This window comes from Ctenopharyngodon idella, chromosome 1 (assembly GCF_019924925.1).
Source record: "Ctenopharyngodon idella isolate HZGC_01 chromosome 1, HZGC01, whole genome shotgun sequence".
In the NCBI taxonomy this organism is placed as follows: domain Eukaryota; kingdom Metazoa; phylum Chordata; class Actinopteri; order Cypriniformes; family Xenocyprididae; genus Ctenopharyngodon; species Ctenopharyngodon idella.
Genome location: NC_067220.1, coordinates 31304725 through 31332546, shown reverse-complemented (window position 1 = coordinate 31332546; position 27822 = coordinate 31304725). Strand labels below are relative to the sequence as shown.

The 27822-nt window shown below is 37.9% G+C and overlaps 2 protein-coding genes across 3 annotated transcripts; one reads left to right on the top strand and one right to left on the bottom strand.

Moving 5' to 3' along the window:
• hmgb2a (high mobility group box 2a) lies at positions 1-2303 on the top strand. The gene is made up of 5 exons (XM_051905164.1): positions 1-211; positions 881-1039; positions 1219-1367; positions 1452-1626; positions 1704-2303. The coding sequence occupies exons 2-5, from the start codon at positions 893-895 to the stop codon at positions 1872-1874; spliced, it is 642 nt and encodes a 213-aa protein (XP_051761124.1). The 5' UTR covers positions 1-211; positions 881-892; the 3' UTR covers positions 1875-2303.
• Positions 2194-27822, bottom strand: galnt7 (UDP-N-acetyl-alpha-D-galactosamine: polypeptide N-acetylgalactosaminyltransferase 7). 2 transcript variants are annotated; one of them, XM_051905053.1, is made up of 12 exons: positions 27393-27822; positions 25986-26419; positions 15665-15831; positions 12349-12479; positions 12186-12265; positions 10667-10849; positions 8987-9104; positions 8045-8167; positions 6974-7192; positions 6776-6874; positions 6559-6687; positions 2194-4312 (listed from the first exon to the last, which is right to left on the bottom strand). In XM_051905053.1, exons 1-12 carry the CDS (start codon positions 27516-27518, stop codon positions 4175-4177), a joined length of 1947 nt encoding a protein of 648 aa, XP_051761013.1. In that variant the 5' UTR covers positions 27519-27822; the 3' UTR covers positions 2194-4174. The 2 variants fall into 2 exon arrangements, with proteins under 2 accessions (XP_051761013.1, XP_051761003.1); XM_051905043.1 differs by lacking the exon at positions 10667-10849 and adding an exon at positions 10331-10513.

The window sequence follows — 27822 nt, the reverse complement described above, 5'->3', positions numbered from 1 at the left end:
TTGACTGCGGTCAGAGACAGCCAATACAAATTCAATACCGCGTGTAGAACGTTGCTGATTCAAATTTGAACGTGTCCCAACCAATCAGACGACAGCTCTATAGGTGGAGTCTATGGGCATTTAATCAAGTTTGTGCGCCCTGTAGCACAGTGACAAAACAGTTTACAACAAGAGTACGTACGTTTTGTCGAGCAGTCGAGGCTGATTAGAGGTAAGTATTTCTTAATGTATCCGATATATCTTTTAAACTGAGCTTTTATGGAGTATATCTAAAGATAACGTTACAGGGTCGCGTTAGATTTTTGTATGCAACTTTTAATACTTAAAACACCATTACTGCAATTGAAACCAAGGAAAATGTTATTTATTTAAAAAAATGTTCTCATCTCAGCTGTGGCTTTTTGGTTTTGTGAACGCGTAGATTTAAAGGATTTTACAAGCTTAGTGATCTTGTAAAGTTAAGAGCGTAAGCAGCCATGACTGGCTTGGATTTTGAGGTCGTAATGGAGCGCAGCGCTTGTGTACAGTGACCGAAGCGGCTAAAAGTGCTCTAAAGTAGTATGCCGTACAAACTTACTCGGTTTATTTACTTTCAGCGACCAGAGTCTGAAGCAGTTGCCCTCAACATGCTTTCTAGTGCATATTTCCTGCAGTTTAGGCGGGAAAACAAAATGGAGGGACGCTTATTGTTCTAGTTGAGTGATCTGGTGGAAACGAAGCAGGAACTTGATCGGATTAACTAGCGTTTAGTGAGCGATCATTTCTCCGTCACTTTTCTAGCGCACAAAGTAATAATACATGGGTTTTGACTAAACAATACATGCTGCTTTTATTTTTTAGGAGGTTTTTTTTAACAGTTTTGGCTTTTTATCACTTTTAGCGTTATACAGCCATGGGTAAGGATCCTAATAAGCCCAGAGGAAAGACGTCCTCTTATGCCTTCTTTGTGCAAACCTGCCGGGAGGAACATAAAAAGAAAAATCCAGGGACCGCGGTGAACTTTGCAGAGTTCTCCAAGAAGTGTTCTGAAAGATGGAAGGTGAGTTGAACAGAAGGGCTGCAATGTTTTTCCGGGGGGTGGTTGTTGTTAGGGAGGGGGTGGGGCAGAGTTACACGATGCATCTGTTACTCAAAGTGACTGAGGCAAATGTAGGGCGGGAGGATAAAGAGCCACACACTGCGCCTGGCAGAATTAATCATGGTCTCATGTTTTTTCAGACCATGTCTTCTAAGGAGAAGGGCAAATTTGAGGAAATGGCCAAAACCGACAAGGTCCGCTATGACCGGGAGATGAAAAATTATGTCCCCCCTAAAGGTGCAAAAGGAGGAAAAAAGAAGAAAGACCCAAATGCTCCTAAGAGACCACCGTAAGTAGTGCACAAATATCCTTGAATATTTTTTATTTTTTAAAGTGAATATTTAGTCTAACTTTTCTTGTTCTCTACTATCAGATCTGCTTTCTTTGTCTTCTGCTCTGACCATCGCCCGAAGGTGAAGAATGACAACCCTGGCATCTCTATTGGTGACATTGCAAAGAAGCTTGGAGAAATGTGGTCCAAGCTTTCACCAAAGGAAAAGGCTCCATATGAACAGAAGGCCATGAAGCTCAAGGAGAAGTATGAAAAGGTAACGGTTGGCCCACTTTAGGTACTTCTGATAGCAGTTTGCTCTCTTGCTCGTGTTAACAAGTATTTGTTTACCAGGAGGTTGCTGCATACCGCGCCAAAGGAGCAAAAGTAGATGGTGGCAAGAAGGGTGGACCTGGCCGGCCAGCAGGAAAGAAGGTGGAAGCTGACGACGATGACGACGATGATGAAGAGGAGGAGGATGAGGAAGAAGAGGACGAGGAGGATGAGGATGATGACGACGATTAAACTATCAGGAAAACTTGAGCTGAGTTGTTTGCAAAACAATGTGAATGCATTTTATAGCATTTAAATTTTCAAGACATGTACAGAAATGTGTATAATTGAATACATATTGAGGTCATGTGCTGTTTTGTAAATGTAACAGCTTTTTTTTTTTCTTTTTTTTTTTTTTTTAAAGCACTGCTTTTTTTTGTCTGATAGCTGTGGTTGCTTGGTTTCTTTCCCTGTTTCATATTATTTCTACTGCCATTTTAAGACAAATGAGGAACAATTTGTGTAGTGTCTCAATTTTTAAAATGAGCTTTAAAAGTTGTGTAGACTGAACTTTTTTTTTTTTTTTTTTTTTATTAAATTTTGTATATTATGACCAATTCCCCTTTCCACTGTGTGCAATTTTGACTTCATTTGACTTATTAAAGATTTTTGCAGAATTTGTTCCATATTGTCAGACCGCATTTGTTCATAGCAACAGGTGCTAACCAACTACATAACGGAGGTATAAAGAATAATTTCAATGATTGCCTAAGCAATATTTAGAACTAAATATCTTATAGTTTACATTGAAACCGAGTTCAGTTGTGACTGTTTTACAAACAGGTGCAATTTTACATTAAAGTTAAAAAAAAAAAATTTTTTTTTTTTTTTTTTAAATTAGGCTTAGTTTCTTGTGAACTGGCCATGAAGCAAATGTGAGATCATAAAAACTGAGTTACCATTTTAAACTGCGGTTTGTTTCTACTTGGACTTTGTTTGGTCATTAGCATTTCCTCTTTCTGGCAAGTCAACCTAATCTCAACAGTAAAGAACTTGATCTGGAAAAATAAAAGGCATAAATGCACATGTAACTTCATCTGTACCCAGAGTTATGTTTAAGTGCATTAATGATTTATGTTCAGGCTGAGATGTCCTTTTGCTTGGTCGTGTGACTCGTGGTTCGATATATTGTTCTATGCAATGACAATAGATTGTGGTGTATTTGACATCTGCTCACCTGCATCCAAAAGACTGCTGCACAGCTGATGCTTTTTCTGCATAAACTCAGTCTACTGCCTTAAACTAACCAGCACATGAACAGACTATTGTAGTTATTCAAATGCTTGTGATCACTTCCACAGCAAGCACTTTCCAAGAACCAGGTGCAAAAAAAGGTAAACTGTCAGAAACTCAAAAAAAGTTGTCAACTAATAACTTGTTTAATGTGTTAAAAGGGTTTGCAACCCTGTTAGAAAAAATTAAATACAGAAACCATGATCTGTTATTTTTTCATGACTGCAGCCATTTAAAACAACTTGTTTCAATTTTATATTAAATAATGTAAAGCACTAGTTTGATACAGAAAGATGTGATTTATGTAGTTAATGTTAAAAAAAAAAAAAAAGGCAACCAACAAAAAGTGCAAGTTAAATCCCCACATCATCTAAATGGTTGAAATGTCAGTGTTATAACCTGAAAAAACAAAACTTTAATACAAGATTGGTAAAAATGTTCCATTTATTTTCTTGAGAAAACAGTCATTATAAGTTAGATATTTACACCTTCATTCAGAACCCCACCGTATCTCAAAATGTTAATTTAGAAATAATCATATTTACATTGTACAAAACAAACAAAAATGTACACATTGCAATCATTCTCCCCCTTAAAAGATTTGCTCCACTTGCTTGAGATTGGTGATTTTTGGCCATGAATAGTATAATCGACCATTGATTTACACAAACAAGTAAACACCTATTCCCCCAACCAAGCAAACATTTATGCAGTAGACAAAAATAATCACTTTTTTTTTTTTTCATTGTTGACTCATTGTCCCATTTCCCTTTTCTTTCCACTCCCATTCTTTACCCATAGAATATGGCAAAAAAAAAAAAAAAAATGTGCCATTGTGCCAAAGACGAAAATAGTTCAAGTGGCAGGTTGTCATGTCAAACATAATGAAGTTCCAGTGTTAAAAAAATATATGCATCCCAGTACATTATGGACAACCTTTACTTTATAATGGAGCAGCAACAGAAGTGGTATTAGATAATTTATCTCAGCACACATTGTGCACATTCTACAGAAGAGAAAAAACATTCTGTTAGGCAGACCCCTCCAATCCACAGATTCCAAAGAAAAACCCATGCGACGGACACTGGGGACGAACCGATGTAAACATTGTCCTCAATGGAGAAAAAAAAAAGTTTATGATCAGAGTTCAGAGTTATTGTGGTGATGACTAAAACTTCATTAGTCACATGTATACAGGTAAAACCTGTTGCTGTAGTCAGTGTTTATCCTTGAAGCACATGAGACAGTAAAGCCAGCTCTCAAACTGCCACAATGTTGTTCATTTCCCACTTCTGTGAGCTCTTATTGTTGTCACAGTCAGCTATGTAAACTTTGTGCAACACATCAGAGCGATCCAAGCATTTCCCTGTAGGTACATGTGTGAATCGATGCAGATCCTATGAGAAATCAGAAAAAGCACCAATTCAGCATAGAATGATTTCTGAAGGATCCGTGGCCTGTTGCACAAAGCCGGTTTCAGTTGCTACCCAGGTAAGTTCAAGATTAGTTTGAGCAAACTCTTTTTTCGGGCTTATGAAGGTGGATTGGTTTTTAGCGGGGTTCATTGCTATGGTAACTTACGCTTCACGGCTAACCTGCTCCGGAGCAGGTTTTATTCTGAGTTAGAGATCTCAAACTCGACCAATCAGCTGTGAGTAAAGTGACATGTATCTGATGCAATAAAGCCACTCCCCCTGTATCTCCAGTTTATTGGTGAAAACATTTTAGAGACAAAATTGCTCAGCATTTGCTGTTAATTATTCATTATATTTACATTAAATAAATTAAAATTATGAATAATTCATGACATTCATATAATTAGGCCTATTCTATTAATTAACAATATTAAACTTTGCTTTTAAATTAAAATAAATATAATACATGCATAATATACAAAGCTTTTAAACAGATTAAGCTTACATGTATTTACATGTGTTTGAGCTCTTCGTGAAACTATATTAATTATTTGGTCTATTTGTTTGATTCACATGCATTGATATAGTCAGATATTTTCTTTCAGCTGCCTTCTCAAACTTTCACTGCATCAGTGTTTATTCCTGCTTTGTAAATGCATTTAATTTCATATTTTTCATAACGATCTCTTAATCTTCGGAAGAGACATGAATTGCGCGGCTCTCTCGCGAGAAGTGAATCAAACTGATGTTCTCCTTATTCCGTGTGATTGGCTGCTTGCCGCACGTGTCACACTTTCAAGTGCACGCGCTTTGCAAACTCTGGATTAAACCTGAGTTGACAGAGAAAGTTTATACCGAGCGTTGTGCAACAGTTGACCATGATCTAAAACAGGTTGGATTTATCTGGATTTGTCAACTCCAAACCTACTCTGAAACTCAGAGTTTGTTCAACTAGCTTCATGCAACAGGCCACCGGTGACACTGAAGACTGGAGTAATGATGCTGAAAATTCAGCTCTGCCATCACAGGAATAAAATACATTTTAAAATATATTAAAATAGAAAACAGTTACTTTGAATTGTAATAATATTTAACAACATTACTGTTTTTACTGTATTTTTGATCAAATAAATGCAGCTTTGGTGAGAATATGAGCCTTGAACCTGAAATGCTAATTTCTACAGATAATAATATATTTTTAACATCAAACAAGAATAATAAATTTAAAAGTGTTTTTCATTAGCCCCTTTCACACAGCAATCTCTGTAATTTACCATAAAATTACCAGAATGACTTTACACAAATATGCTGTTCACACAAGCAATGGTGTTCTGGCTTTTTACCAGTAAGAGACCATTCACACATCAGCACCAAAATACCGGTAAATTCTGTGATGTCAGTCATCGGAAATGATCTTTAAACGCTGCACCGTTGTCTTCATATTCGCCCGCATGGGGAGAAGCACTTCAGTTTCACTATCTGTTCAATTTGACAACATTTTGTGACAGGCATAAGGGATGATTACACAGAATGCGTTTTTGCTCTTAAAAACACGAGATGCGCATAATAGCATCCAAATGCAAAGCCACAGCGCTGATGAATGGAAAAGAGAGCAGGGTCTCAAGCACAACATGTTAAAATAGCTGAGACGTGGCACAACGGTCAAAGATGTCCATCTAGCGCATATTTACATAGAAAAACTATTAAAAAGCAGTGGAGCTTAATGTAAACAGTGCAGAGTAATCACGTCATCTCCATGATAACTTTATGACTGGCCCAAAGCAGACTTCTTATGTAAGTGTGTTCTGACTTTGTACGTACTCATACAGGTAAATCTTCATTCTGCGTTCACAAACAGCATCATACCGGTAATTTACTAGTAATGTTAAAACTTCCCTTAGTGGTAAATTGCCAGAACCGATTTACCTGTATTTTTGAAAAGGTCCTCTTCACACATGATCTCTTACCAGTAATTTACCAGTAAAGACTGTACATGTGAATAGGGCTTTTGTTAGTTCTTGCTAGCTATTACATAAACTAGTGTTGAACCTTATTGTAAAGTGTCATCTACAGTTTAATTTGTGAATAGGACATCATTAAAAGTACTAAAAATATTCCAAAATGTTTTGATGCAATCAACATGACTGATTTGTGGTAAAAATGGTGGTTTTGTTGATTAGGGACCCAGACTGCATTTCAAAAGAGGCTTGATACCTGTTGTGACATACCTTAAAATACTTCCACTCCGTGTGCTCGTTCAAGTTGCAGTGTGTTATGATGACGGCAGATCCATCTGCCCCCTTTGTCAGGCACTGGTCATACTGCATGAGCTGGTTTGCTTCATTAATTCTGAACAGCTGAAGAAAGGCAAAATTGAAATGAGATCAAAAATATGCTCTTAAAACTGTCAAAGCAAAGTACTGTTGCTAAAACATTTCCCTATACCTGATTCCCACCCATTCTGTGACAAGGCCCAATCTCGACATTGCCACCATTGGTGTGGCCCATGCTGTCGATGCAGTAACTGGTTTCATACCCACGGATCTATTGAAAGAAAAAGCGACTGAATAATGACAAATTCCACAACAAACACTGTCTATCACTTTATTCAACTACATTTTCTGATTCACTACATATATGCACCTCTCCCCATTCGACATTCTTTGGAGGCAGTGGGTAATGAAGAGGGATGTCATAGGCAATCTCTTCCATGAACCACTTGAAGCTCTTGCAGCGATGCTCCTCTCTGAACTTTTTCAAGCTGCTGATGTCTCCGTAGGCCAGCGTGAGAGTCTCAGGCCGACTGGCGTAGAAATAGTCCTTATACTCATCCCACCACACCTCCACCACCCGCACATAGTTCTACATGCAGCCAATAAGGAGAATGGAGGGTACAGACTGGATTAAAGTGTATCATTAAAGTATAGCTTTGACCCAGTTTTGTTTTCAGATTCAGAAAGGTGTGATTATTAGGGGTGTGTCGAGATATCGCGATAATAATATGTGACAAGATTTCTCGTTGAGGTGAAAAGCTGTCTTGCGATATCGCCACGACGGAGCGTGAGAGTGAAATTAATCTAAATGTAGCATACAGATCATGTGACGAGAGTTAAGGTGAGATGACTGACAAGACCATGGCAGAGGATTCGTTGCGCAACAGAGCCTTAGCGTCTGATTAATGTCTTATCTTGCAGAATGCACTCTCAGCACCACAGCTCCCTATACACAGAGTATATGCGATCGCGGATTCGAAAGCGAAAGTAAAACGCGAGCTCCCTGATGTGCACAAATTAGGCTACATACAATAGCCTGTATATTGTTTTTATTTCTATGTTCAATTTGTGGAAAGGAGTTCATGTACAGTAAGGTCTAAAGAGATTTGTGTGAAATCATACAGGAGAGAAGCCAGTCAGTTTAGTTTGCGGCAAAACCTTTTACAGTGCTTGTATATTGTTGTCTTTCAATGGATATAACTCATACTCAGAAAGTAGAACTGAAATGACATTCATTACAAGATGATTAGTTAAAACATTTCAAATCGCACCTGCAATCTATTTTTCAAGTTATAAATTTTGCCAATGAGGATTTCTTAAAAATACTCTGCAAAAGTCTGGTCTCGTCTCATCTTCGTTAACCCAATCTTGTGTCTCGTCTCATGAGCTAAGTGTCCCGTCACACTCCTAGTGATTACAGAATAAAAAGAGCAAAACTAACCTTAAGTGTGGGGGATGAGCCTACATGAGCAGGAGGTGGGTTTCCTTGCCAGCCCTGCAGACGGTAGATGTGCCCCACCCGTGAACATGGCACGAACAGAAGCTTCCCACCACATTGCCATATCTACACAGGACACACACATGGCAGGGATTCAGAAAGTGTCCACGTACAAATAAACTGCTGAAGTTGGCTAACTATATTGCCCTGTCCAATTAACACAGAAGTAGTATCACCCTGAAGAAGTCCATTTTGTGATAATGACTGTATATCAGACTGTACATTAAACATAATATTATTGTTTTTAATTACTTTTTTTACTTAAAACACAAGCACGGCTATGAAAGAAAAACGTTTTGTGCAGTCAGTTATGAAGTGTTGCACTGGACAAAGATCATTATTCAAAAATAACTGACTGTTTCCAATACTGATTCTGATTGGTCACTTCCATGTCATTCAAAACAATAATATAAAAAAAATAAATAAATAAATTAAAAAAAAAAAAATTAATCTTTAAGTCACCATTAAATCAACATATGGAATATTTTATGGAAATTTGCAGTAATTGTTATAAATGATTTATCTGTGCACATTATTATTATTATTATTATTTTTAATTCATTACAAATTTTTAATCAAAAAAACTTCCCCTCCCTCTTGCTATGTCATCTCATAGCACATGATAATGTGTTTACAAGCATGAGGGCAACCTGTCACTCACATGAGATCACAGTAATAGAAAACCACAACCATCCAATCAATTTCCATTGAACAAAATCAAGTACCACCCTACATTTTGTTTCACTTGCCAAAACGAGTCACAATAGGGAAGAAAAGGCTCCTCCATTTCATGCAGACTTGAAAACAAACTTAGGAACGTAGAATTAACCTTTATGCACATTTTGGTGAACAAAAACCCACAACCAATTTAAACTAAAAGTTTACCTTGTAAGAGATCTCAAAGTTTTCTCCTCCCCAGATCTGAAGACCTGGATCATAGAGGCCCAGCTCGAAGAAGAAATCTCTTTCTATTGCGAAGAGTCCTCCAGCCATGGCAGGAGACCTGACACACAAATTTACCTTTCAGCAATGTTCCCCCCTTACTTTTCACACACATACAAGATGCTATATTACAACATTAAGAGACCAGGCCTTGTTCAGACAGGCAGTACAAATCTAAAATCAATTGAGTTTTTTGTAGTCTAAAAATGAAAAATTGAGTGACGTCGTAGTGACAACAAACTGCAAAACATGCACGTCACAGCTGTTGACTACAATTAATTTATTCCTATTTGGGGGAAAAATTATATTTGAACAATTTTTTTTTTGTGAACAATGCCAGAGACACCAAAACAAGCAGTAAAATGCTGATATACAATCAGGACGTTTCCATTACACTATCAGGATGAGCCTTTTTTTTTTCCTCTCCAAATGGCCCATTTTTTGTCTAAGCACCTACATAATTCTGCAAAATTGGTGTCTGTTTTTAGATTATATTGCCCATAGAATCAAACATCAGCAAGAATTTATTGCAGAGAAATGCACAAAAAAAACATCATAGTGTAAAGACAAAGTTCTAGTTAAAATTCAAGCAGCATACACACTTTCCCTTGTTCAGTGAAACTTATGTACACTTGGGTAGATTTAAGCCAAGTCACAACCACAGAAGATATTAGATGGTAGACAAGAGAGAATGGAGACTGCATGCAAAGAGAAGCAGAAACGATGTCTGCGAGTCATTCGTTTCTAAATTCTAGTAGTCTCCGCCAGATCAGCCATATTGGATTCATAATATATGAAGTATTTTATTAAAATCACTTCATTGTATTATGACCACTTTATAGCAGTTAGTATACAGCTTTAGCACTTTGTGGGAAGAATTTAAAGGGATAGAGTTCACCCAAAAATAAAAATTCTGTCATCATTTACTCACCCTCATGTTGTTCCAAACCTGTATGAGTTTCTTTCTTCTGTTGAACACAAAAGAAGATATTTTACCGTCAACTGTATGATTACCAACAATCTTTAAAATATCTTCTTTTGTGTTCAACAGAAGTAAAAAAAGAAAAAAACTCATACAGGTTTGGAACAACTTGAGGGTGAGTAAATGATGACAAAATTTTCATTTTTGGGTGAACTATCCCTTTAATGAGCATCAAAAGAGCTGAACTGTTAAAAAAGCAGAGACAAGCAGACCACCACCAATCTTTACAAAAGAGAGACAAAGTCTCTCCATTTATGTGTGTTGTGGTCAGCCCTAATCAGCTCAGGATTATGGCTCTAAATTACCGATAGGGCTCAGTTCTAGTTAGTCTCATCTGCTTCTCCTTGCTACCCAGTGGCACACGTTTCCAAAGCATGCTCCAGTCCCATGCTCCTCTGGCAAAGCCATCCTCGTCCCCGCCCCCCTGGGCCTCGATGTTGTAAGTCTTGCCGTTAATAGAATCAATGAGAGGCACTGTGCACACCGTTCTGAACATGGCCACGGAGGATGAACGAGAGGCAAGGGGGAGGTCGATGCAAGCAAACATGGACACACATACATACACAAGGGGGTGGGGGAGACAAAACAAAGAGAGACAGAATGAATTTAATGATCATGCTTATTGGAGGGTGGAAGTTTACCGATAAGGCTCGGTCTTATGCTTTCTCTTAGCCTTCTCCCTGCTGCTAAGAGGGACCCTTTTCCACAGCAGGCTCCAGTCCCAGGCGCCTCGCGCCAGACCGTCCTCATCCCCGCCCTGCTGTGGCTCTATGGTATAATCATTGCCGTCTATGTAATCTATCAACGGTACTGTGCAGACCGTTCTGCAACATTAACACAACAATAGTATTAACAATACATCTAGGTTAAGATAAAAAAAATAAAAATACCACACCTGTGTAGTGGATTTGAAATAAAATGTAAAACAAATATTTTATATTAATATTTGAATAACTTGTCCACAAAACCAGTCATGTGGTTCAACCAATATGCAGAAGAAAAAAAAACACGAAAAAAAAAAAAAAACACATTATATCATAGAGGGGACCCCTGTAGACCTTAAAATCTTTTAAATATTTTGACATTTTTATGACAAGGCAAGATTAGTTCAGACTGAGTGTTTAAAAAAAAGTTTAATGATACTTATGAAGTCATGATATTTATATTAAAAATGTGTTCACCTAAAAATATATTTTAAAATTTATTTTGAAAAAAAATTATTAAGATTAGGGCTAGAATGACGTGTCTACGTAATCAATTATGTCAATTACATGCTGTTTATGTTAATGGCTAGTATGGCAAAGCCGCTTAATACTGTTGTGTTCATAGTGTTTTTTACGAGTGTGACAACCCCATTCTATAACCGAACTGACACCTGCACATTTTCAGGACTCACAACCATTCTCGACAAACTCACACTAAATGAACGGAACCGCATTGGACAACTTGTTGTCTGCCACGTCATATAATGTGAGAGCCACAGTGAACTGTATAATCATGATGGGTTTAGTTTACTCAAGAAGACGAAGAAATGATTTGCGTTCATCCGCAGATTCACCAGAGCTGCAGTGGGTGTGAGATGCGAGGGGGGTGGCTCAAACGTACTCTCTGCATTTGGTTACTAAGCATTTAAAGTCCTTGTTGGTTGTTTAAAACATCTGATGAACTTGTTTATTTAATAACATGCTATCAATTGTGATAAAACTACCCAATCTTATGGACATCGACATTTTTGATACTGGCACTGATTGCGTTGAAAATGTGCAGACTCATATTAAGCAGCGCTACCATATTAGCCATTAGCATCTGCTCTAGAGTTTTGTGTGAAACATGACAGGGGATTAGGAATGAACATAAACGGTCATAATCAACGTAATTGATTATGTTGACATGCCGTTCCAGCCCTAAATAAGATGTGTGCACTCACATGTTTTCGAGGTGCAAGGTAAATGCTACGTTTCACTTAGGTTATACCACATGACCTTTTTTGAGTCATTAAATTTAAACCTTTCTTTAAAAAAAAAAAAAAAAAAATGAAAACAGTACATTTCTAGAAAGTCGTCACATGCATTTTAAACAATTTTTATATATTTAAAAGATAAATGTATCTTCAAAGTCTCTTACAGTGAGCACAAAAGCAGCCTAGAGCTTAAGTCATACCTGTCTTTTGAAATGGGGGCCACCAGTGGTGCGTACCAGTTCACCCCAACTTCACAGTGAGCATCCAGGTAGATCAGCACCTGAGGACAGAACCACAGTGTGAGACAAACAAATACATTTATGTAGTATCAATAAACAGTATGTTGATAATGGTGCCTCAAACCTGTCCCAGAGTGGCTTTGCGGGCTCCTATGCTCCTGGCCTGGATCAAACCCTCTCTCTTCTCATTGCGGAACAGTTTGACCAACCCATTCCATTGTTTTATATACTCCTCCAGCCTCTCTTTAAGATGAACTAAACAGAACACATACAAACACTTTCAGGCTTTGTCTACACTGACAGACACAATCGAAAATATCATCTAATGTTTTTTTTTTTTTTTTTTTTTTTATGTTGTCCAATTTACCTCATGAGCTCCATGGGGACATAACATGAGCAAAAGGCAAAATTTCCAGCTTTTTGTCTGCACTTATTAATTATACCCTGCTACTCAATTGTAAAAGAAAGTTATTGGCATATTGTTCAAACCTACATCATTACTATAACAGCCAGCGTAGACATAGCAGACATCGATTATGTCTGAGCAAGCGGATCCAATTTGACCACTTGCAAAATAACAGTGCAGACAGTCAGCCCTAAAGATTGCATTTGAAAAACCAATCGAAACTGTGTGCAGCATGAACAAAGTTTTACTGACCTTTGCTACTAAACGCATAAAACATTCTGAGCCTATACGCCCTTTATTGATTCTTATCGGCTAAGTCTGCAGCACTGCATTCATTCACAGTTCCCCATGCGAGCGATCTCTTAAAGAGTAATGATCTCCATTCAGTAACAGTCTGCTTGCCACATATTAATGAACAAGCGCTCAGCATTAGTTTTCAGGCAGACTGCCTACAGGTTGTGGCAAAGATATGTCTCTTTCACTTATGAGTGCAGAATAGACTCTAAGGAGAGAGATATCACAAAACTAAAGCTATTCATCACTTCCTTTAACCTGAAAAACCAGTAACTGCTGAAAGACAGTCATAACCTGAAACAGCCAGAACATGCAAATCACGGAGCATTTAGAAGACTGAGGGGCATCAAAAGCCAGAATGAAGATGTAGAATGGAGCACTACAGCTTCTGTACATTAAAATTATGAGCTAACTGCACAATTTAAATCAGTGATATATTAAACTGATTTACTATCTATTGTCTAAATGCATGTTATTGATCTTATTGTGAACAATTCATCCTTGAATATGTTTAAACCCTTAAGCCCTGAGGGTATTTTCAGAGTTTTTTTTTTTTTTTTTTCCCTAAAAAAAAATAAATAAAGACTCGTAACTTCAAATCTCTAGCAAGGAGAGTCAAAAGGTTGGCATCGTTTGAAAGAAAACTTTTTACATTTTTAAATAATAATAATAAAAAAAAAAATTGGACATTCTCATGCTAAGAAACTGCTGATAAAGACAAAAAATAAAAGTTTGCTCAAGGGAAATTTTTACATACATTTTTATGAATCTGGATCAAATTTTGTGTTGATCCCATAAAGAAATCAAAAGTTACAGCATTTGGAACCAAGGTAGCCTTTTTGTTTTTGCTTTGGCGCCCCCTGATGGGCATTTTTAAAATCGTTCCTTCTTTTAGATTATGTTGATCTTGGACTCATTTCAATCGGTAGAATCCACTGTAAGTAATGATGTGCCATTTCTACAATCTATGCATGTTTCATGAAGTTATAAGCTAAAATGCCAGTTTTAGGTTTTGGTTAGCATCTGCGCGCATGTGGGGTTTTATGTGACGTAATTGCGTGATCAATATCTCGTGATTGGCTTATTGGATTATGCTGATGTTGGACTCATTTTAATCGTGAAAATCTGTAAATAATGATGTAAATAAACAATTTTCCACTATCAGAGCATGTTTCTTGATGTTACGAGCGAAACGTGACATAAGTGCTGCATCGGTTTATTATTTACATATGGGTCTTCAGGGGCTAAACGTACAAAAACTCGCTGAAGTTTATTCAAAGCCCAAAACAATTATACTCGTATTCTACTCTGTGAGACCTTTCAAATGACATATAACACGATTATCTGAGCTCTATGATGCTTTTGACACATAGTAAAATACATTTTTTCCTAAATTATTTTTCGGCAAGTAACTCAGCAGTACTTAGGAGTTAATCAAATTGGCTACATTCATTGTAAAGTTTAGACTCTAAGCTTTCAAATGACACCTATTTTGTGATTATCTAGGCAGGAGTTTTGAAAAATATAATTATTAATTTTTTTATAGCTAGGTGGCGCCCGCGGGCGGTACACTCTATTTTAGAGTGATGACTCACCACTCGTTAAGAGTTGAACAAAATGTGTTTCTAAGCTTTAAAATGATACCTATTTTGTGTTATTCCTGTCAGTGGTTGCTTAGTAATTTGATCATGAATTTTTTCACGGCGGGTGGTGTCCTGCTGGCGGGACACTTCGTTCTTGAATATTTTTAACCCCATAATGCTTGCAATTGGTAAAGTCATCACGTCACTGCAGAAGCTGTTAAACTGCACATAAAAGCTTTTTTCCAGCTATTCGACCATAAGAAACAACATTTATAGGAAAGTTCATGTCAGATTTTGTTGTTGTGTTATTTAAATATGAGTGTGGCAAGCAGTTTTTGAGATTCCAGTATTCCCCTATTCAAGTAGAAAGGACTTGGTTTTGGATACCCAAAATAGCTGCCAAGAGGCGTTGCAAATATGGCCGCCAAGTGAACGACTGTGCTTGAAAGGAACTTTGGCCTGACAATCACTCACCGCAATATGGAAAAAAGATCTGTCGCTACTTCCGTTTCATCGCGACTAAGTCAATGAGAATCAGCATCAGAGGGGGCATCTGATTATTTATTTATATTCTGTATCTAATTTACAGATCAATTCACACTAAATACACTAAATCTAGAAAAGTCTCTAACAAAGTCTACAACTAAGCATATAACAGTGATGAACACTTACTTTAAATTAATTGGTGAATCTTTTTTTAAACAGTTTCTTTGAATTTACCAAACGAACAACATAACCAATACACTAATATGATTCAGATTTCATATTGGTATTTGAGGAGGAGGACAGTGTGTTTGATTTTTGCCTCTGTTTGCTTGGCTGATGCATCACAATAAAATGTGCAGGGTACGTGCAAACCAGTGATACTACTTCCAGTTACTGAAATATCTACAATGATTTGAAAACAGACGAGAGCTACAGTCACACTACTGACAAATGTTGTTATAATTTAGTTCCTTTGTGATTATTAATTTAAAAACCATCAGCATCAATGCACTTTTTCTTTGCCATGTTTGCAGTGTAAATATGACTTGTCAAACCTTAGTTTGTTTTTTTGCACAAGCCCTGTGATGAGTTTAAAAAAGTGTCAACCACAGAGTACACATATATGCTATTTAGAGTATTTGATGAAGAAATGAAAACAACGCTCACACTACCTTTGTTACTGAAGTCATCAATCATAACAATCTCAGCCAAGTATCTCCTTGGGGTTCTTTTGATGACGCTGTGCACCGTCCTCATCAGGGTGGACCAGCCCTCATTATGGAAGACAATGATCACGCTGGAGGTGAGGAGGTTGTCATCATAGTGCCAGTATTTACATCTGCAGACAATATTCACAGTTATAAAACACACTCTGTACTGGAAGTGAACGTTGATGTGGAGTATATTTGAATGGTCTGTGTTACTGATTACTGATCAGGGTTTGCACGTGAACACACAGCTTATCATGTGTTTGTGGTAGACTGGTACACACTGGCATGCACTTCTATCCAGTGGAAGCAATTTGTGAGACAGGAAACAGCAACTTTGCACTCTGTTTCCGCCGCACAGGGGGGAGAGCAATACCCAGTCACACTTCCTCATTCTCTTTCTAAGCTTAAAATTAAAGTTTCTTCATCCAGTTTAATTCACTTTCAGTATATAATACAGTTGTGTGTGGGACTGGAAAAGAAATGCTGTTTAAACTACAGTATGAATTGCACAAACTCCATGCTAATTGCTAAAACACTAAATCCCATTCTCACCAAATTCCCAATAGCCTGAACCAATTTGTCGAATAAATCACTCTTTCTGTAAAACATTGAACAAGTTCAGGTAGTTAAGACACCATTTGCAAATCTCATGCACTCTTTTTGCAAAACTCTAAACATTCTCATTCACTAAAATGTTTCAAAACGCTAAGCACAGTCAGGCAAAAGATAAAACACAACCAAAACACAGTTGTCATCGTTTACACACAACGGCTAAAAAAATTTCACACTTGTTTCTAATGACGTGACCAAACCAACTGTACATAATAGAAGTCAGTTCAGAGAGCAAAAATTGACTAAAATGTTGCACTGAATGTTGATACCAACAATGGATGGAAACAATATAAGAGGGAGAGGTGGAAGAGTATGTGTAAGAGGTGGTGAAAAAGGAGGAAGAGGATGAGGACGAGAAAGAGCAAGGTGTGGACAGTGTTGTCAAGGCTGGATGCAGCACACTAGAGGGGTTTTCCCCTTTGCCTGGTAAGAGACAACACTGCCTGTGATGTTGACAAAGTCCTCAGGCCGGACCCAACATGAAGACGTGATACTGAGGCAGAATGATTCTCATGAGAATGAGTTTGCAGTTGCACAGCTCTTTTGAATGTACTGTGACATGCTTTTCATTTAGAGTTTTTTTTAACCTTTTTGGCTTTTGCAGTTGGGTTACTGGTATTTTCACTGTATGCAAGTGCTGAATATACAGACATTCAATAGGCCTACTATACAACATTCAGTACAATACTTTACTTGCAGTGCATACAGAATAAAATTTATTCACCTTACTACTGTAAGTTGTGATTACTACACTTTTTTTTTTTTTTTTTTTACACAATTGCAAAATTTGTTCACTTTGTTACAATATACTTTTTTTCTGTAACTACATGCTTTGGATTCTGTGTTCTCCATTTCTGATGTAGTATCTAATGAATGATCTGTAGCGTTTATAATATTGACTGGCTGTGTGTTTGATCTGAAAGCATTGTTTGATTTTGAGCACAGATAAAATGTTTTTTTAGGCAATTGTTTGATTTTGCCAGAAGAGTCAGACGTTTTCTGAATGTCGTTTGAAGATTTGGTTTTGTGTTTAAGGTTCTGAGAGAGTGGGTGATGGTTTCGAGAAATGTGTTTTACCAATTCAGAAAAACTCTAAGGTTTGAGTTTCCATACACCTCTCATACAGTAAAAATATAGAAAAGGTGGGGGGAAAAAAAGATTCACTTATTATGCACTTTTTGAGCTATCAAACCGAAGAATAATGCACAAACAATTTGGCTTTGTTTGCAGGTTCCAGGTGGGTTATTTGCACTGGGGTTTAGTGCATGTACAAGTTCTTATATAGTGCAAATAGAAGTTTTAAAGTAAAAGCTTGAGCAGGTTAGAAAAGAAAAACTATATTTATTTTTGAGGAAACTCTTGATGCCTAAAGTAAATAGGACATAGATTTGCCTATGCATGTGCATAGATCAAACACAGAAAATTTCCCTCCCAAAACCATGAAAAATATTGTTTCCTGCCAGCATCACACTGCAAGAGCAATGCTTTCTTTCATAAGGTGGTTTAGCCTCAGATTTAGGTTTCAATGTTCTTATGTGTGCAGAGTCATAAGGCCTAACTCGTGTGTTACATGGCACAGTAAAGCCACTCAACTGGAAGAACAACTCACTCCCATGGCATTCAATCTCACTGGAGATCGGGGTGTGTTGCACTACTCATAAACAAGTTGTCACCATTCTAGTGCTAATGCTAACTGTTCTTCTAAACTACACGGATGCTATTTAGTTACATGTTTTAGCTAATTTTAGCACCGAATCTCACTGAGGTAATGGAGCTGTTTGGTTGTGACGTCCATTTGTAGGCCAACTCAGAGGGCTAATTCATCACGAGTTCCCTTGAGAATCTCTACTGTAGGGGTGGGCGATATGATTCTTATTTCACGATATGAGAAATTTTATTTCACGATAAAAAAATATATAATATAGTTATTTTCTGTTATTTTATCTCATTTCTGTTATTAAAAATAAGAAAAAAGAAGCAAATTACAAACAATACGACAAATACAATCTAACAAAAAAAATAAGAATTCAACACATTTTTCAGGTACATGTCAGTCACGTTCAGTTTGTTTTGGTTTTCATGGACTTTCAGTTTGTTTTAATTCATCACATGTGTTCCTTTATTCTAGTTTCCCGCCACTCATCAGTTACCATGGACACTAACACTCATCATCACAGCTGTTCGTCTTTTAGTTAATCATCGCTGTGTATTTAAGTTCCTGCCTGTGTTCTGCTTAGTTGTCCAGTATTGCTTGTGTTTAGACACACAGTTTTGCATGTTGGCTTCTGTTCAGATTATTTTAATAAAGTTACACTATCATTATCATCATCTTCTTCATTGGATGTTAGCGTTACAGTACATGCATAATAGCTTTACTTAACATGTAGTTAGAATTAGTACAGAAATGTAATAATCAAGTGTACAAAATATTGCATAGTCTTTACTGTTTGAATTAAATATAAACTAATTTGTACTACATCTTAAAAAAAAAAAAAAAAAAAAAAAAAAAGTGATTCAATTAAGAGCAGTGAGTTAGGGCCTGTTTACACCTAGTCACTTCATGTGTTTTTACTGATCTGATTTAACAAAATGATTGCATTTACACTTAGTCACATATATATGTCTCCGCAAAAAGGATATAAATCCGATCTTCAATTCCCGAGCAATAAATATGCAGATTTATTAGAGTTCATGTTATTGGAGTTCATGTTCACCGAAAGAAACAAATATGGGCTGCATTATTGATCATCAGCTAATTTCAAAAATCAAAGACCGCAATAGGAGAGAGCGTGGCAACAGCACCGGTAAGATTATTTAGTTTCTTTACTTTTAGTTTTAATGATGATGACTGTGTATTGAGCTTCCTTACTTTCGCTTTCATTTGCAGCAGTTTGCGTGTTGGATTGCTGAGGAAATACTCAGCTGCGGCGATGTATGCTGCAGTAGCGCTGTCATATCTGGCTATAATATGACATATAGCCTATAACACACTTCTCGCGAATAAATCTATTTTTTAGCATTTTTGGGAGGAGTAATATTTAAATATGTGGTTTCAACAACCAGATGCATTTAGACTTGTCCAGTTTCATCTGGAATGCATTCCAGACCACCTCCTGAAGTGGTTTGAGCGATCAGATTTAAATCCGTCTCGAATGCATTTCAGAGGGCATTTAGACCTAGTCTTTTCACGATCGGATAGCTATCCGATCAGAGAAAACACATGAAGTGACCAGGTGTAAACAGGCCCTTAGTTTCTCTTTTGTTTGATTCACATTAATGACACAGAGCTGCTGTCACTTTAAGACCAAATGTATTGATCTATTATACTACTACACATCAGGTTTACACCCAACTGTTTACTTTCATTTGAGACATAACCAGCTGTGTTTGCATGAATACTCCATTCGATGGACATTCTGACATAATTGCGTGTGTATTCGTCCATTTAAGCACAACAAGACGTGAAAGAGAACTGTATTCGCAATCACATGCTGAAAGACACAGCTTTCGGTGCATGTGCTTATGCTGCATCAGTCGGCTTTTTCACTGCTTATTGCGCTTAACACTTTTTAACATTGCATACATCCCAAATTTGCAATTGTCTTCTGAGAGAGGCAGCTTTCTTTGTGTACACTTTGGCATTTGCTGTTATCTGCTATGTTATAGTAAACCTGCAGTCAGATGCAGCAGTGTCAAATGGCCCAACTATATTCACAGCCACTTTCTGCCATTGTCCATCTGGCAGCAGCACCAGCTTGAGAGAAGCAGGATGTGACTTGACAGTTTTGTCATTGAGTGGACACACGTAGCAGGAACGAAGTATGGTGTGTACGAAGTACGGTTACAGAGGGGCAAGAAGCGCATGCAGCATCAACAGCAGCAGACAGAAAAGCAACAAACTCCTCATCAACAGGAGCTGGAGCAACAGCATTATCTGCAGCAGAAGCAGGTAAGGGGAAACATGACAGATAATCAGCTCTGTACACATGATTCATCAGAAAGAAGGCCCTCTGCTGAAACAGTATGACCTAAGAAAAGCAGGCTTCTAGTCGTTGTAAGATCATTCAAAGCGCTTTGTCATAAATAGACATGTCACGTCCGTGGACGATAATATTGTCCAGGTAATTTTCAACCCCTGACAAGCCAGTCAGGATGATGGTCATCATCTTCTGAAATGCCGCAGGTGCTGAAGCCAATCAGTAAGGAACACAACAAAAACTGAACAGTCCGTTGTGAGTAATAAAGACCGTGAGGTCACGACTGTCCTCATGCAGCAGCACTTGGTAGTAAGCATTAGACAGGTCGATGGTAGAGAAAACAGTAGAACATTTTAGAGCAGAGAGTATAGTTCATTCATGTGTGTCAATGGAAAAGAGTCCACGCTCACTGCTTTATTTGACTTTCTGAGGTCAATGCACATCCTAATTTTACCTGACTTTTTCTGAGTGACACTCATGCAATTGGTGACACGCATGCAGATGTGGCGTTGATGAGTTCTATCACCCCAGGTGCTTACATGTAATTTAGTGTGCTTTCACACTTGGTTCGATTGCCTGGACCGAACCAGAGCTCGATTGTTCCCCCCTCCCCCTGCCCCCACTGGACTGTGTTCATATTATATTATTTGGGTCCGACCCACGGTTCATTTGCGTCATCAAACCAGCAGCTGTTTACTCCGTTGCCTAGTAACGGCGGCGCAGGAGAAGGCAGCAAAACGCATACCGTTGCTCTCCTCACTTTTATATTTTTGTTTTTGAACCGCTGGTTTTGTTCATAACGGCACTTGCGTGTACCTGCCACGAATGTAGAACACTGAAGGCGAGCACAAATGAGAAAGGGCTACACTACAGCTCTCTGCTTGCAGCATGTCAGTCACGCTTGTCGGGAAAGTGAGTGAAACACACACACAAACACACCTTTTTTTATCAAATAATACGGCATTAATAGCGGTTCATTTCTGCAATTTGGTACGTTTGCGTTCATATCAGAAGCGAACCGTACCGGAGTTCACTTGAACCGCACCCCAGACCACCCTTTTTAAGCGGACTCGGGTACGGTTCGCGAGTGCGCACCCGAGTTCAGAAGACAGTGTTCACATCATCCAAGCGTACCGAACTCTGAGGTCAATCGAACCCGGGTGCGCACCAAAAGTGCTAATGTGAAAGCACCCTTAATTCAGTACTACGAACAGAGTGTGGCAGACGACAAAGTCCTTGGTTTGACAACCACACAGGTTTGACAGTTTCATCCAGCTTTAAGTGGAGTATAAAGTTTTTAGTTTTTTAGCACATCCAAACTCAGTTCACTCAGTAAAAGTGCACTGAAAAACTGGCAGAGAAGAAGCACAGGAAGGGCATTAGGAGGCAGGACTTGATTGTTTTTAATCCTCACATGCAGTGGAGACATTAGGTTCCTCCACTTGAGTGATGTCCCTTTGTCCACAATGAAGAAAGTAGCAGGAACTGAATGGTCAAGTAGGGAAACATTCACTGACAAACATCCAACCACTGGAATTTGGGTTTTTGAATACGTCACAAGCCTGGCTGTGGGTGGCGACAGCACAGCATTACTGAAATGACATGCAGAAGTGCTGTAGGGCAGAACAGATACGGAAGACCCACCGTCAACCACCAAAACAGCCTTTATGGAAGGTGTGGCGTTCAGCTACTAAGTTAGCTTTTGGCACAAAATAGGCTTTTAGTGCATCCTTTGCATCCTTATACGTCGTACCCATGTTAGGCAATGAGTAGAAAATCCGTTGTCCCTCTGTGCCGAGGCAGTGAAGCAGTACAGCCCTCCGTCTTTAGTCCGCTCAGGCATCACCTGTAGCATTAATAACTCGTAGATAATTTTCAAAAATCCACAGCCATGTGCTGAACGGCATAGCAGGCTCACTGAGACAAGGCAGGGAAAAAACTCGGGAAAGGCACTTTAGCAAAAGCCATCTTCATGACCAACGATAGCAAAAAAATGCCTAATCCTCGTCGCCAATTTGTGGTGTCTGTCAGGAGTTATAAACAGCAATAAAGCTCAAGAGCCATCTTGTTTACTCATCACTTCCGTTCTCCACACATTACGTCAAAACACAAGACTTCCTCTTCAAAATAGCAGTCACGATACAATTCACTTAAGAACACAACAGATTACTTGAGACTTTCACTTTCATGATTTTCTACAATATAAAATTACGCACAGTTATACGTCAAATGTGAGTTTTAAAAATTTCACCCAAAAATGAAAATTCTGTCATCATTTACTCACACCTCAAGTTGTTTCAAACCTGTATGAATTTCTTTCTGCTGAAAAAAGAAGATATTTTGAAGAATGTCGGTAACCAAACAGTTGATAGGCCCCATTGACTTCCATAGTATTTTTTTCCAAACTATGGAAGTCAACCCATCAACTGTTTGGTTACCCATATTCTTCAAAATATCTTCTTTTGTGTTTGGCAGAAGAAAGAAATTCATATAGGTTTAGAACAAATTGAGGGTGAATGATGACAGAACTTTCATTTTTGGGTGAACTATCCCTTTAAAAAATTAAAATAGAAGAACTACAATGGATGTCAGAATTATGAAGCACAACCTTGATCCTTGTGGTGGTTGTAGTCTTCAAAACAAGTTCTCAAAAAAAAAAAAAAAAAAAAAAAAAATTCAAAACACCTTAATTTCACACTAACAATTTCACGTCACACCTCAGGATAAGATAATCACTAATGAAGTAATTGGGACTTTATGCGCTCTTGGCCAATGAGCGTCACCAAGTGATTGACTCAAAAAAAAATTGTGCCAACAAACTAAGATGGCAGATTTAAAATGACAAAATTAATGAAGCTATTCTTACTTTACTTGACTAACATGCTGCAGTGTGTTTGTGAGGAATGCATGACTAAATTATGAACTGAAGCAAAACACTACTAAGAAACAAAGTGTGTAAACACTGACATCTTCGGACAAAAGTTGGTATCACGGAGTACACTCACCAACGCCAGTTTGTCAAAGGAAACACAACCAATACAAATGCCCTAACGTAATCGTATTATGGTCTGAATAATCATAAATAAAGTCTGGGAAAGGTTAAAAATATATCTGGCCAAACAGAGCTCTGCTGCACTCTGCGAAGTCACACACTTGTGGGTTCACTGCTGATCCGTTTAAAAGGGCTATACCAAGCAATAGCTGTTTCCATCCACCTATTTTTATGCGCATTTTAGGATATCGCATTAAAAAACGTTGGATGGAAACGCCAAGATGCGCATAAAAAAAAACTAAAAAAAAAAAACTTATGCGCTCAAATGAGTAGGATAAATTTTTTATGCGACACGAAAACATGCGCATAAACTACGATGGAAACACTTTTACCGAATCAATTCCTTGATTCGTAACAGCATAACTGGACCAACCAGCGGACCGATCTCGTTGCACAGCATCTGAAATGCTGTTTTTGATCATTCTGTAATGCCTGAGCAAAGTCTGTCGTTAAAAGTGGTTCGGTTTAATTACCTCCAGCGCCTCACACGACTTTCACAAACACCAGGCATTTGAATGCAAGATAACATGGCAGCGTTTATTGTGTTTCATCTGCACGCTCTATATGGGCGCAAATAATTTATTATAAATGAAAATTATTATATACAGTGGCTTCTATTGCAGATACTTCCATTTTCTTAGTGATATTTAGCGCCAGTATATCAGGAAGTGACGTTTTTGTTCTCTTTGATTCGCTGGATGGAAACAGTGCTTTATCCGCAAATGTTTTATGCGATATTTAAAATTTGCGCATAAGTTTACGCAACTTTGGATGGAAACATAGCTAGTCAGTGCATGGTTTTCATTTTCCTAGTGAGTGCCCTTTTAAAGCCAGTACTGCAAGTTCATAAGCTGTTGCTCACCTTTACACCCTTGCCTGTACCAAAGAACAATGTGTCCATTGTTTCCAGAGTTCTCTCCTAGAAAAGGGTTTGATTTCCCTGGAAGAAGTTAGTTTAAGTGAACTTGCGTATATGTAAATTAAAAGTGTCCTAGCATTGAGTCAAAACATGTAGCAGTGACATTACAACACAGCTGGAAGAATTAGCATACTGAATTTGGTTACTTTAGAATCATGTAGCTCAAATGGCACAACAATGCACTAGCACCTTTAAAGTCATGTGTTCAATTCCCAAGGAACACACATACTGATAAAGTATATACCTCCTTTTTCTTCTTTCTCTTTTTGATAAAAGCATCTAGGGCTGGGCAATAAACCGGTAGACACGATTAACCGACAGATATTTGTCATTATGAAATTTCAATGGTATCAAAAAAAAAAATATATATTTAAATTTTATTTACTTATTTAAAGCAAAAATAACTACTGTGATATATATATATATTGTTATCGTGAAATAAAATTACTCATGTCGTGATATAAGATTTTGGCCATATCGCCCACCCCTATTCAAGATGTATAAATATAAATTTTAGAGAGTATACTTCATTATGTTCATTAAAATTCATTAAAGGGACAGTTGACCAAAAAAATAAAAATTCTCTTATTTACTCACCCTCCATCCAAACCTGTATGAACATAAAAGAATGCTGATAACAAAACAGTTTTTGTTACCATTGACTTCCAAAAAAAACAGCACAGACACAAGCGCTATAAAACGCACTAATGATTAAACTGCTGACTGTAAAAACGCTGCATGCTTTTTTTTTTTTTTTTTTTTTTGCTACTCTTGCCCATTGTATACCAAGAGTGAAGTGTGACCATATATTGTCAAAAAACAAACCCTAGTAAACAATGAGTTTGTGTCCAAACTGGATGACCTACAGTGGTCAAATATGAAGCTGAACCTGTTGTTAAAGCCTCAGGTAGGTCATTTCTGAAGCTGTATGAATTCATAAAGCAGTCTCAGGCAGATAATCCAGCTTTCCAGCTTGGAGAGGAGTTAATGAGAGAGACTGCGGCTTATCATTCAGCTGTGACGTGGCCAAACAACATTTCGGTGGCTGAATTATGGGCATAATGCCGATCCTATTTAATGTCTGGAACATTATAGACTGCAGCACATTATCTTCCCAGTACTAACCATGCTTTCAGTGAAAAGGGTATAAGATACATCCCTTAATGTCCTACAACACAGTCCAAAGGTACTTATATTTACACATGGTATTTACACGAAGGTACTTCCATATTCCATCGTCTCGCATGACAAAAATCATGATATTATGATGGTACCATGTCCAAAATTAAGGATAGTTTTTTTTGTTAGTGTGAACAGAATAAAGGATAAATGGGATATGACGTGGCTGAAAAGGAGGTATTTCGCCATTTACTATGCCACTGAAAAAGCTTGTTTAAAAAGGTGTGTCCTTATCATTTTCATCTTTCTGGGTGTGATCACAAAAATAACTTAAAGTCAACAAGTCAAACCTGACTGGCCTGAGGACCTTAAAAAAATAATTTAAATTGATATTTAAATAGATATTGTAGTCAAACACATGCTGAAACAAAAGAGGAAGGACCATCGGTTAATATCTCATGGAGCAAAAAGCCTTTTAAAACTATGCAAAACATGGTCAAAAAAAAAAAAAAAAAAACCAGGTTGCTACCACACCCACATTCTCCCCCTCACACACACCTAAATACATTCGCAAATCAGAGTGACGTGCATCCTCATACTCACTCTTCGTGCCGTAAGTCGCTGACAGTTCGATCCAGAGAGATCATATCGCTGGCTACCATATTAAAGCCAAATTCCTTGATGCTGGCCTGAACGGCATCTTTGTACTCAGGTCCCAGCACAAACGGTTTGCTGCCCTCTCCCGGTCCGTCCTGGGCCCCGTGAGGCTCAGGTTCTTTAGGCTCAAAGTTGCCCAGAATCCCTTTCTTCAACACGGGTTCACTATATACATTGTTGTGGGGCTTGAAGGTGACGTATTGCTTCTGGATGACATTCTGCTGGTTCTGAACTTTAAATGCAGGGTTTGGCTTGTCACCATTTTTCTGGCGGATAGACTCCAGATCAACCTCAACTCCTTCAACATGGGGCCAAGGAACAACTGGCTTGAACTGGTCAGCCATGTCATTATTGGGAAGTTTACCTGCATCTCTTTCTGCCTATGAAATGAGACACATTTTAGTTAGAAGTACATTAACCCTATAAAGCCTACTTATATTATACTATATGAGCAATAAAAGCCTGATGTATTAAATATCATACAAAACATAAAACACATAGGCAAACTATTATTTCAAATGTCAAGTTTACATATGTAAAGACAAGTACTTTCAAGTAAACATTTACATAAGCACCTATTATGCAAAAGACAACCCAAGGTGAAATAGTAAACAAAGACGAAACTCTTTAAAAATAATGTATCCTCGGTTCAAAAGTAGTGTGTAAATAAATCAGCGAGAATTTAATACCACAATGACAAGCCAAGCTAAACCAGAATGCTGTTACAGACAGTGACAGAAAGCTGTCAAGTGTGCCACGTGTCACTTGCATTCCTATACAATCTCTTCTGAAGCCAATTCATGTACACTTATTTATCTCGAGCTGATCGTTTAATTTAGACTGAAGCATATCGAGCCTCTATTCAATCTCGAAGACCCCATTAGTCCATAATCAGTACTGATACAACAAACCATCTAGAAAATAAACATTTCACATTAATTTTTTATACAAAATAACTGATTTTAAATTAATAATGCGTGTCTCAAATAAGCAACCAGTAACTACAGTAACGACCTTCCGGGTTTTCGCTGAATTTGCTGCTACTTATGGGAATGTAGACAGCTACATTTAGCTCTCTATGCTAGTAGCTGACAACCATATCTGCGTTTTAAGTTTAATTTGAATGGTAATACATATTTAAATACATGTCAAGATAAATAAAAACGTCCTGTGTCTGACACAATTCATCAGTCAGTTCTCGCTGCTCATCTCCATGACAACCGCAGCAGTTAGCATGCTAATCATCATGCTAGCCGACCCTCCTGAATACTAAAACATGGTGAAATTAACAGCACACAAAGCGAAAACACTCACGTCTCAAGATAACGAACGACCATAAAAGTGATACTTTACCATTACGCCAGCAAACGGGTTTTCGTCGCCTGCCTTCGGTGTCAGGGAAGACCAAAGCAAAACCAGCCCCAAAAATGTGCCGATGACCAGTAAACTTCGAAGAATGAATCCAACCTTTAACCTCATTTTGGAAAAATCAGTTGAAAAATAATAAGAAAGAAAAAAAAGGGGGATCTAGCACAAATAAATAAACACTCCGCAGCCTGTATGGACACATCGAGTCCCTCCCTCCCTCTCACTCTCTTTTTCTTTCTCTCTCTCTCTCCACTGCTCTCTTATTCAGTTAAACTCCCACTGTCCTCTATGATTCAGTCACGAAAAAAGAGTCATACAAAAAGCCAGCAGTCGTGTGTGTGCGTGCGCCCGCCACGCAGCCATGAGGTCTAAACACACACGGATATGTGAATGAACACTCACGGACGTGCGGCAT

Excerpts from the sequence above, each read along its gene's own strand:
- hmgb2a (XM_051905164.1), top strand. The coding sequence starts at position 893 with ATGGGTAAGGATCCTAATAAGCCCAGAGGAAAGACGTCCTCTTATGCC. Across the intron at positions 1,368-1,451 it reads AATGCTCCTAAGAGACCACC|ATCTGCTTTCTTTGTCTTCT; the intron begins GTAAGTAGTGCA and ends CTCTACTATCAG. Across the intron at positions 1,627-1,703 it reads TCAAGGAGAAGTATGAAAAG|GAGGTTGCTGCATACCGCGC; the intron begins GTAACGGTTGGC and ends TTTGTTTACCAG.
- galnt7 (XM_051905053.1), bottom strand. The coding sequence starts at position 27,518 with ATGAGGTTAAAGGTTGGATTCATTCTTCGAAGTTTACTGGTCATCGGC. Across the intron at positions 8,168-8,986 it reads ACTTTGAGATCTCTTACAAG|ATATGGCAATGTGGTGGGAA; the intron begins GTAAACTTTTAG and ends TGTCCTGTGTAG. Across the intron at positions 7,193-8,044 it reads GCTCATCCCCCACACTTAAG|AACTATGTGCGGGTGGTGGA; the intron begins GTTAGTTTTGCT and ends GGCTGCATGTAG.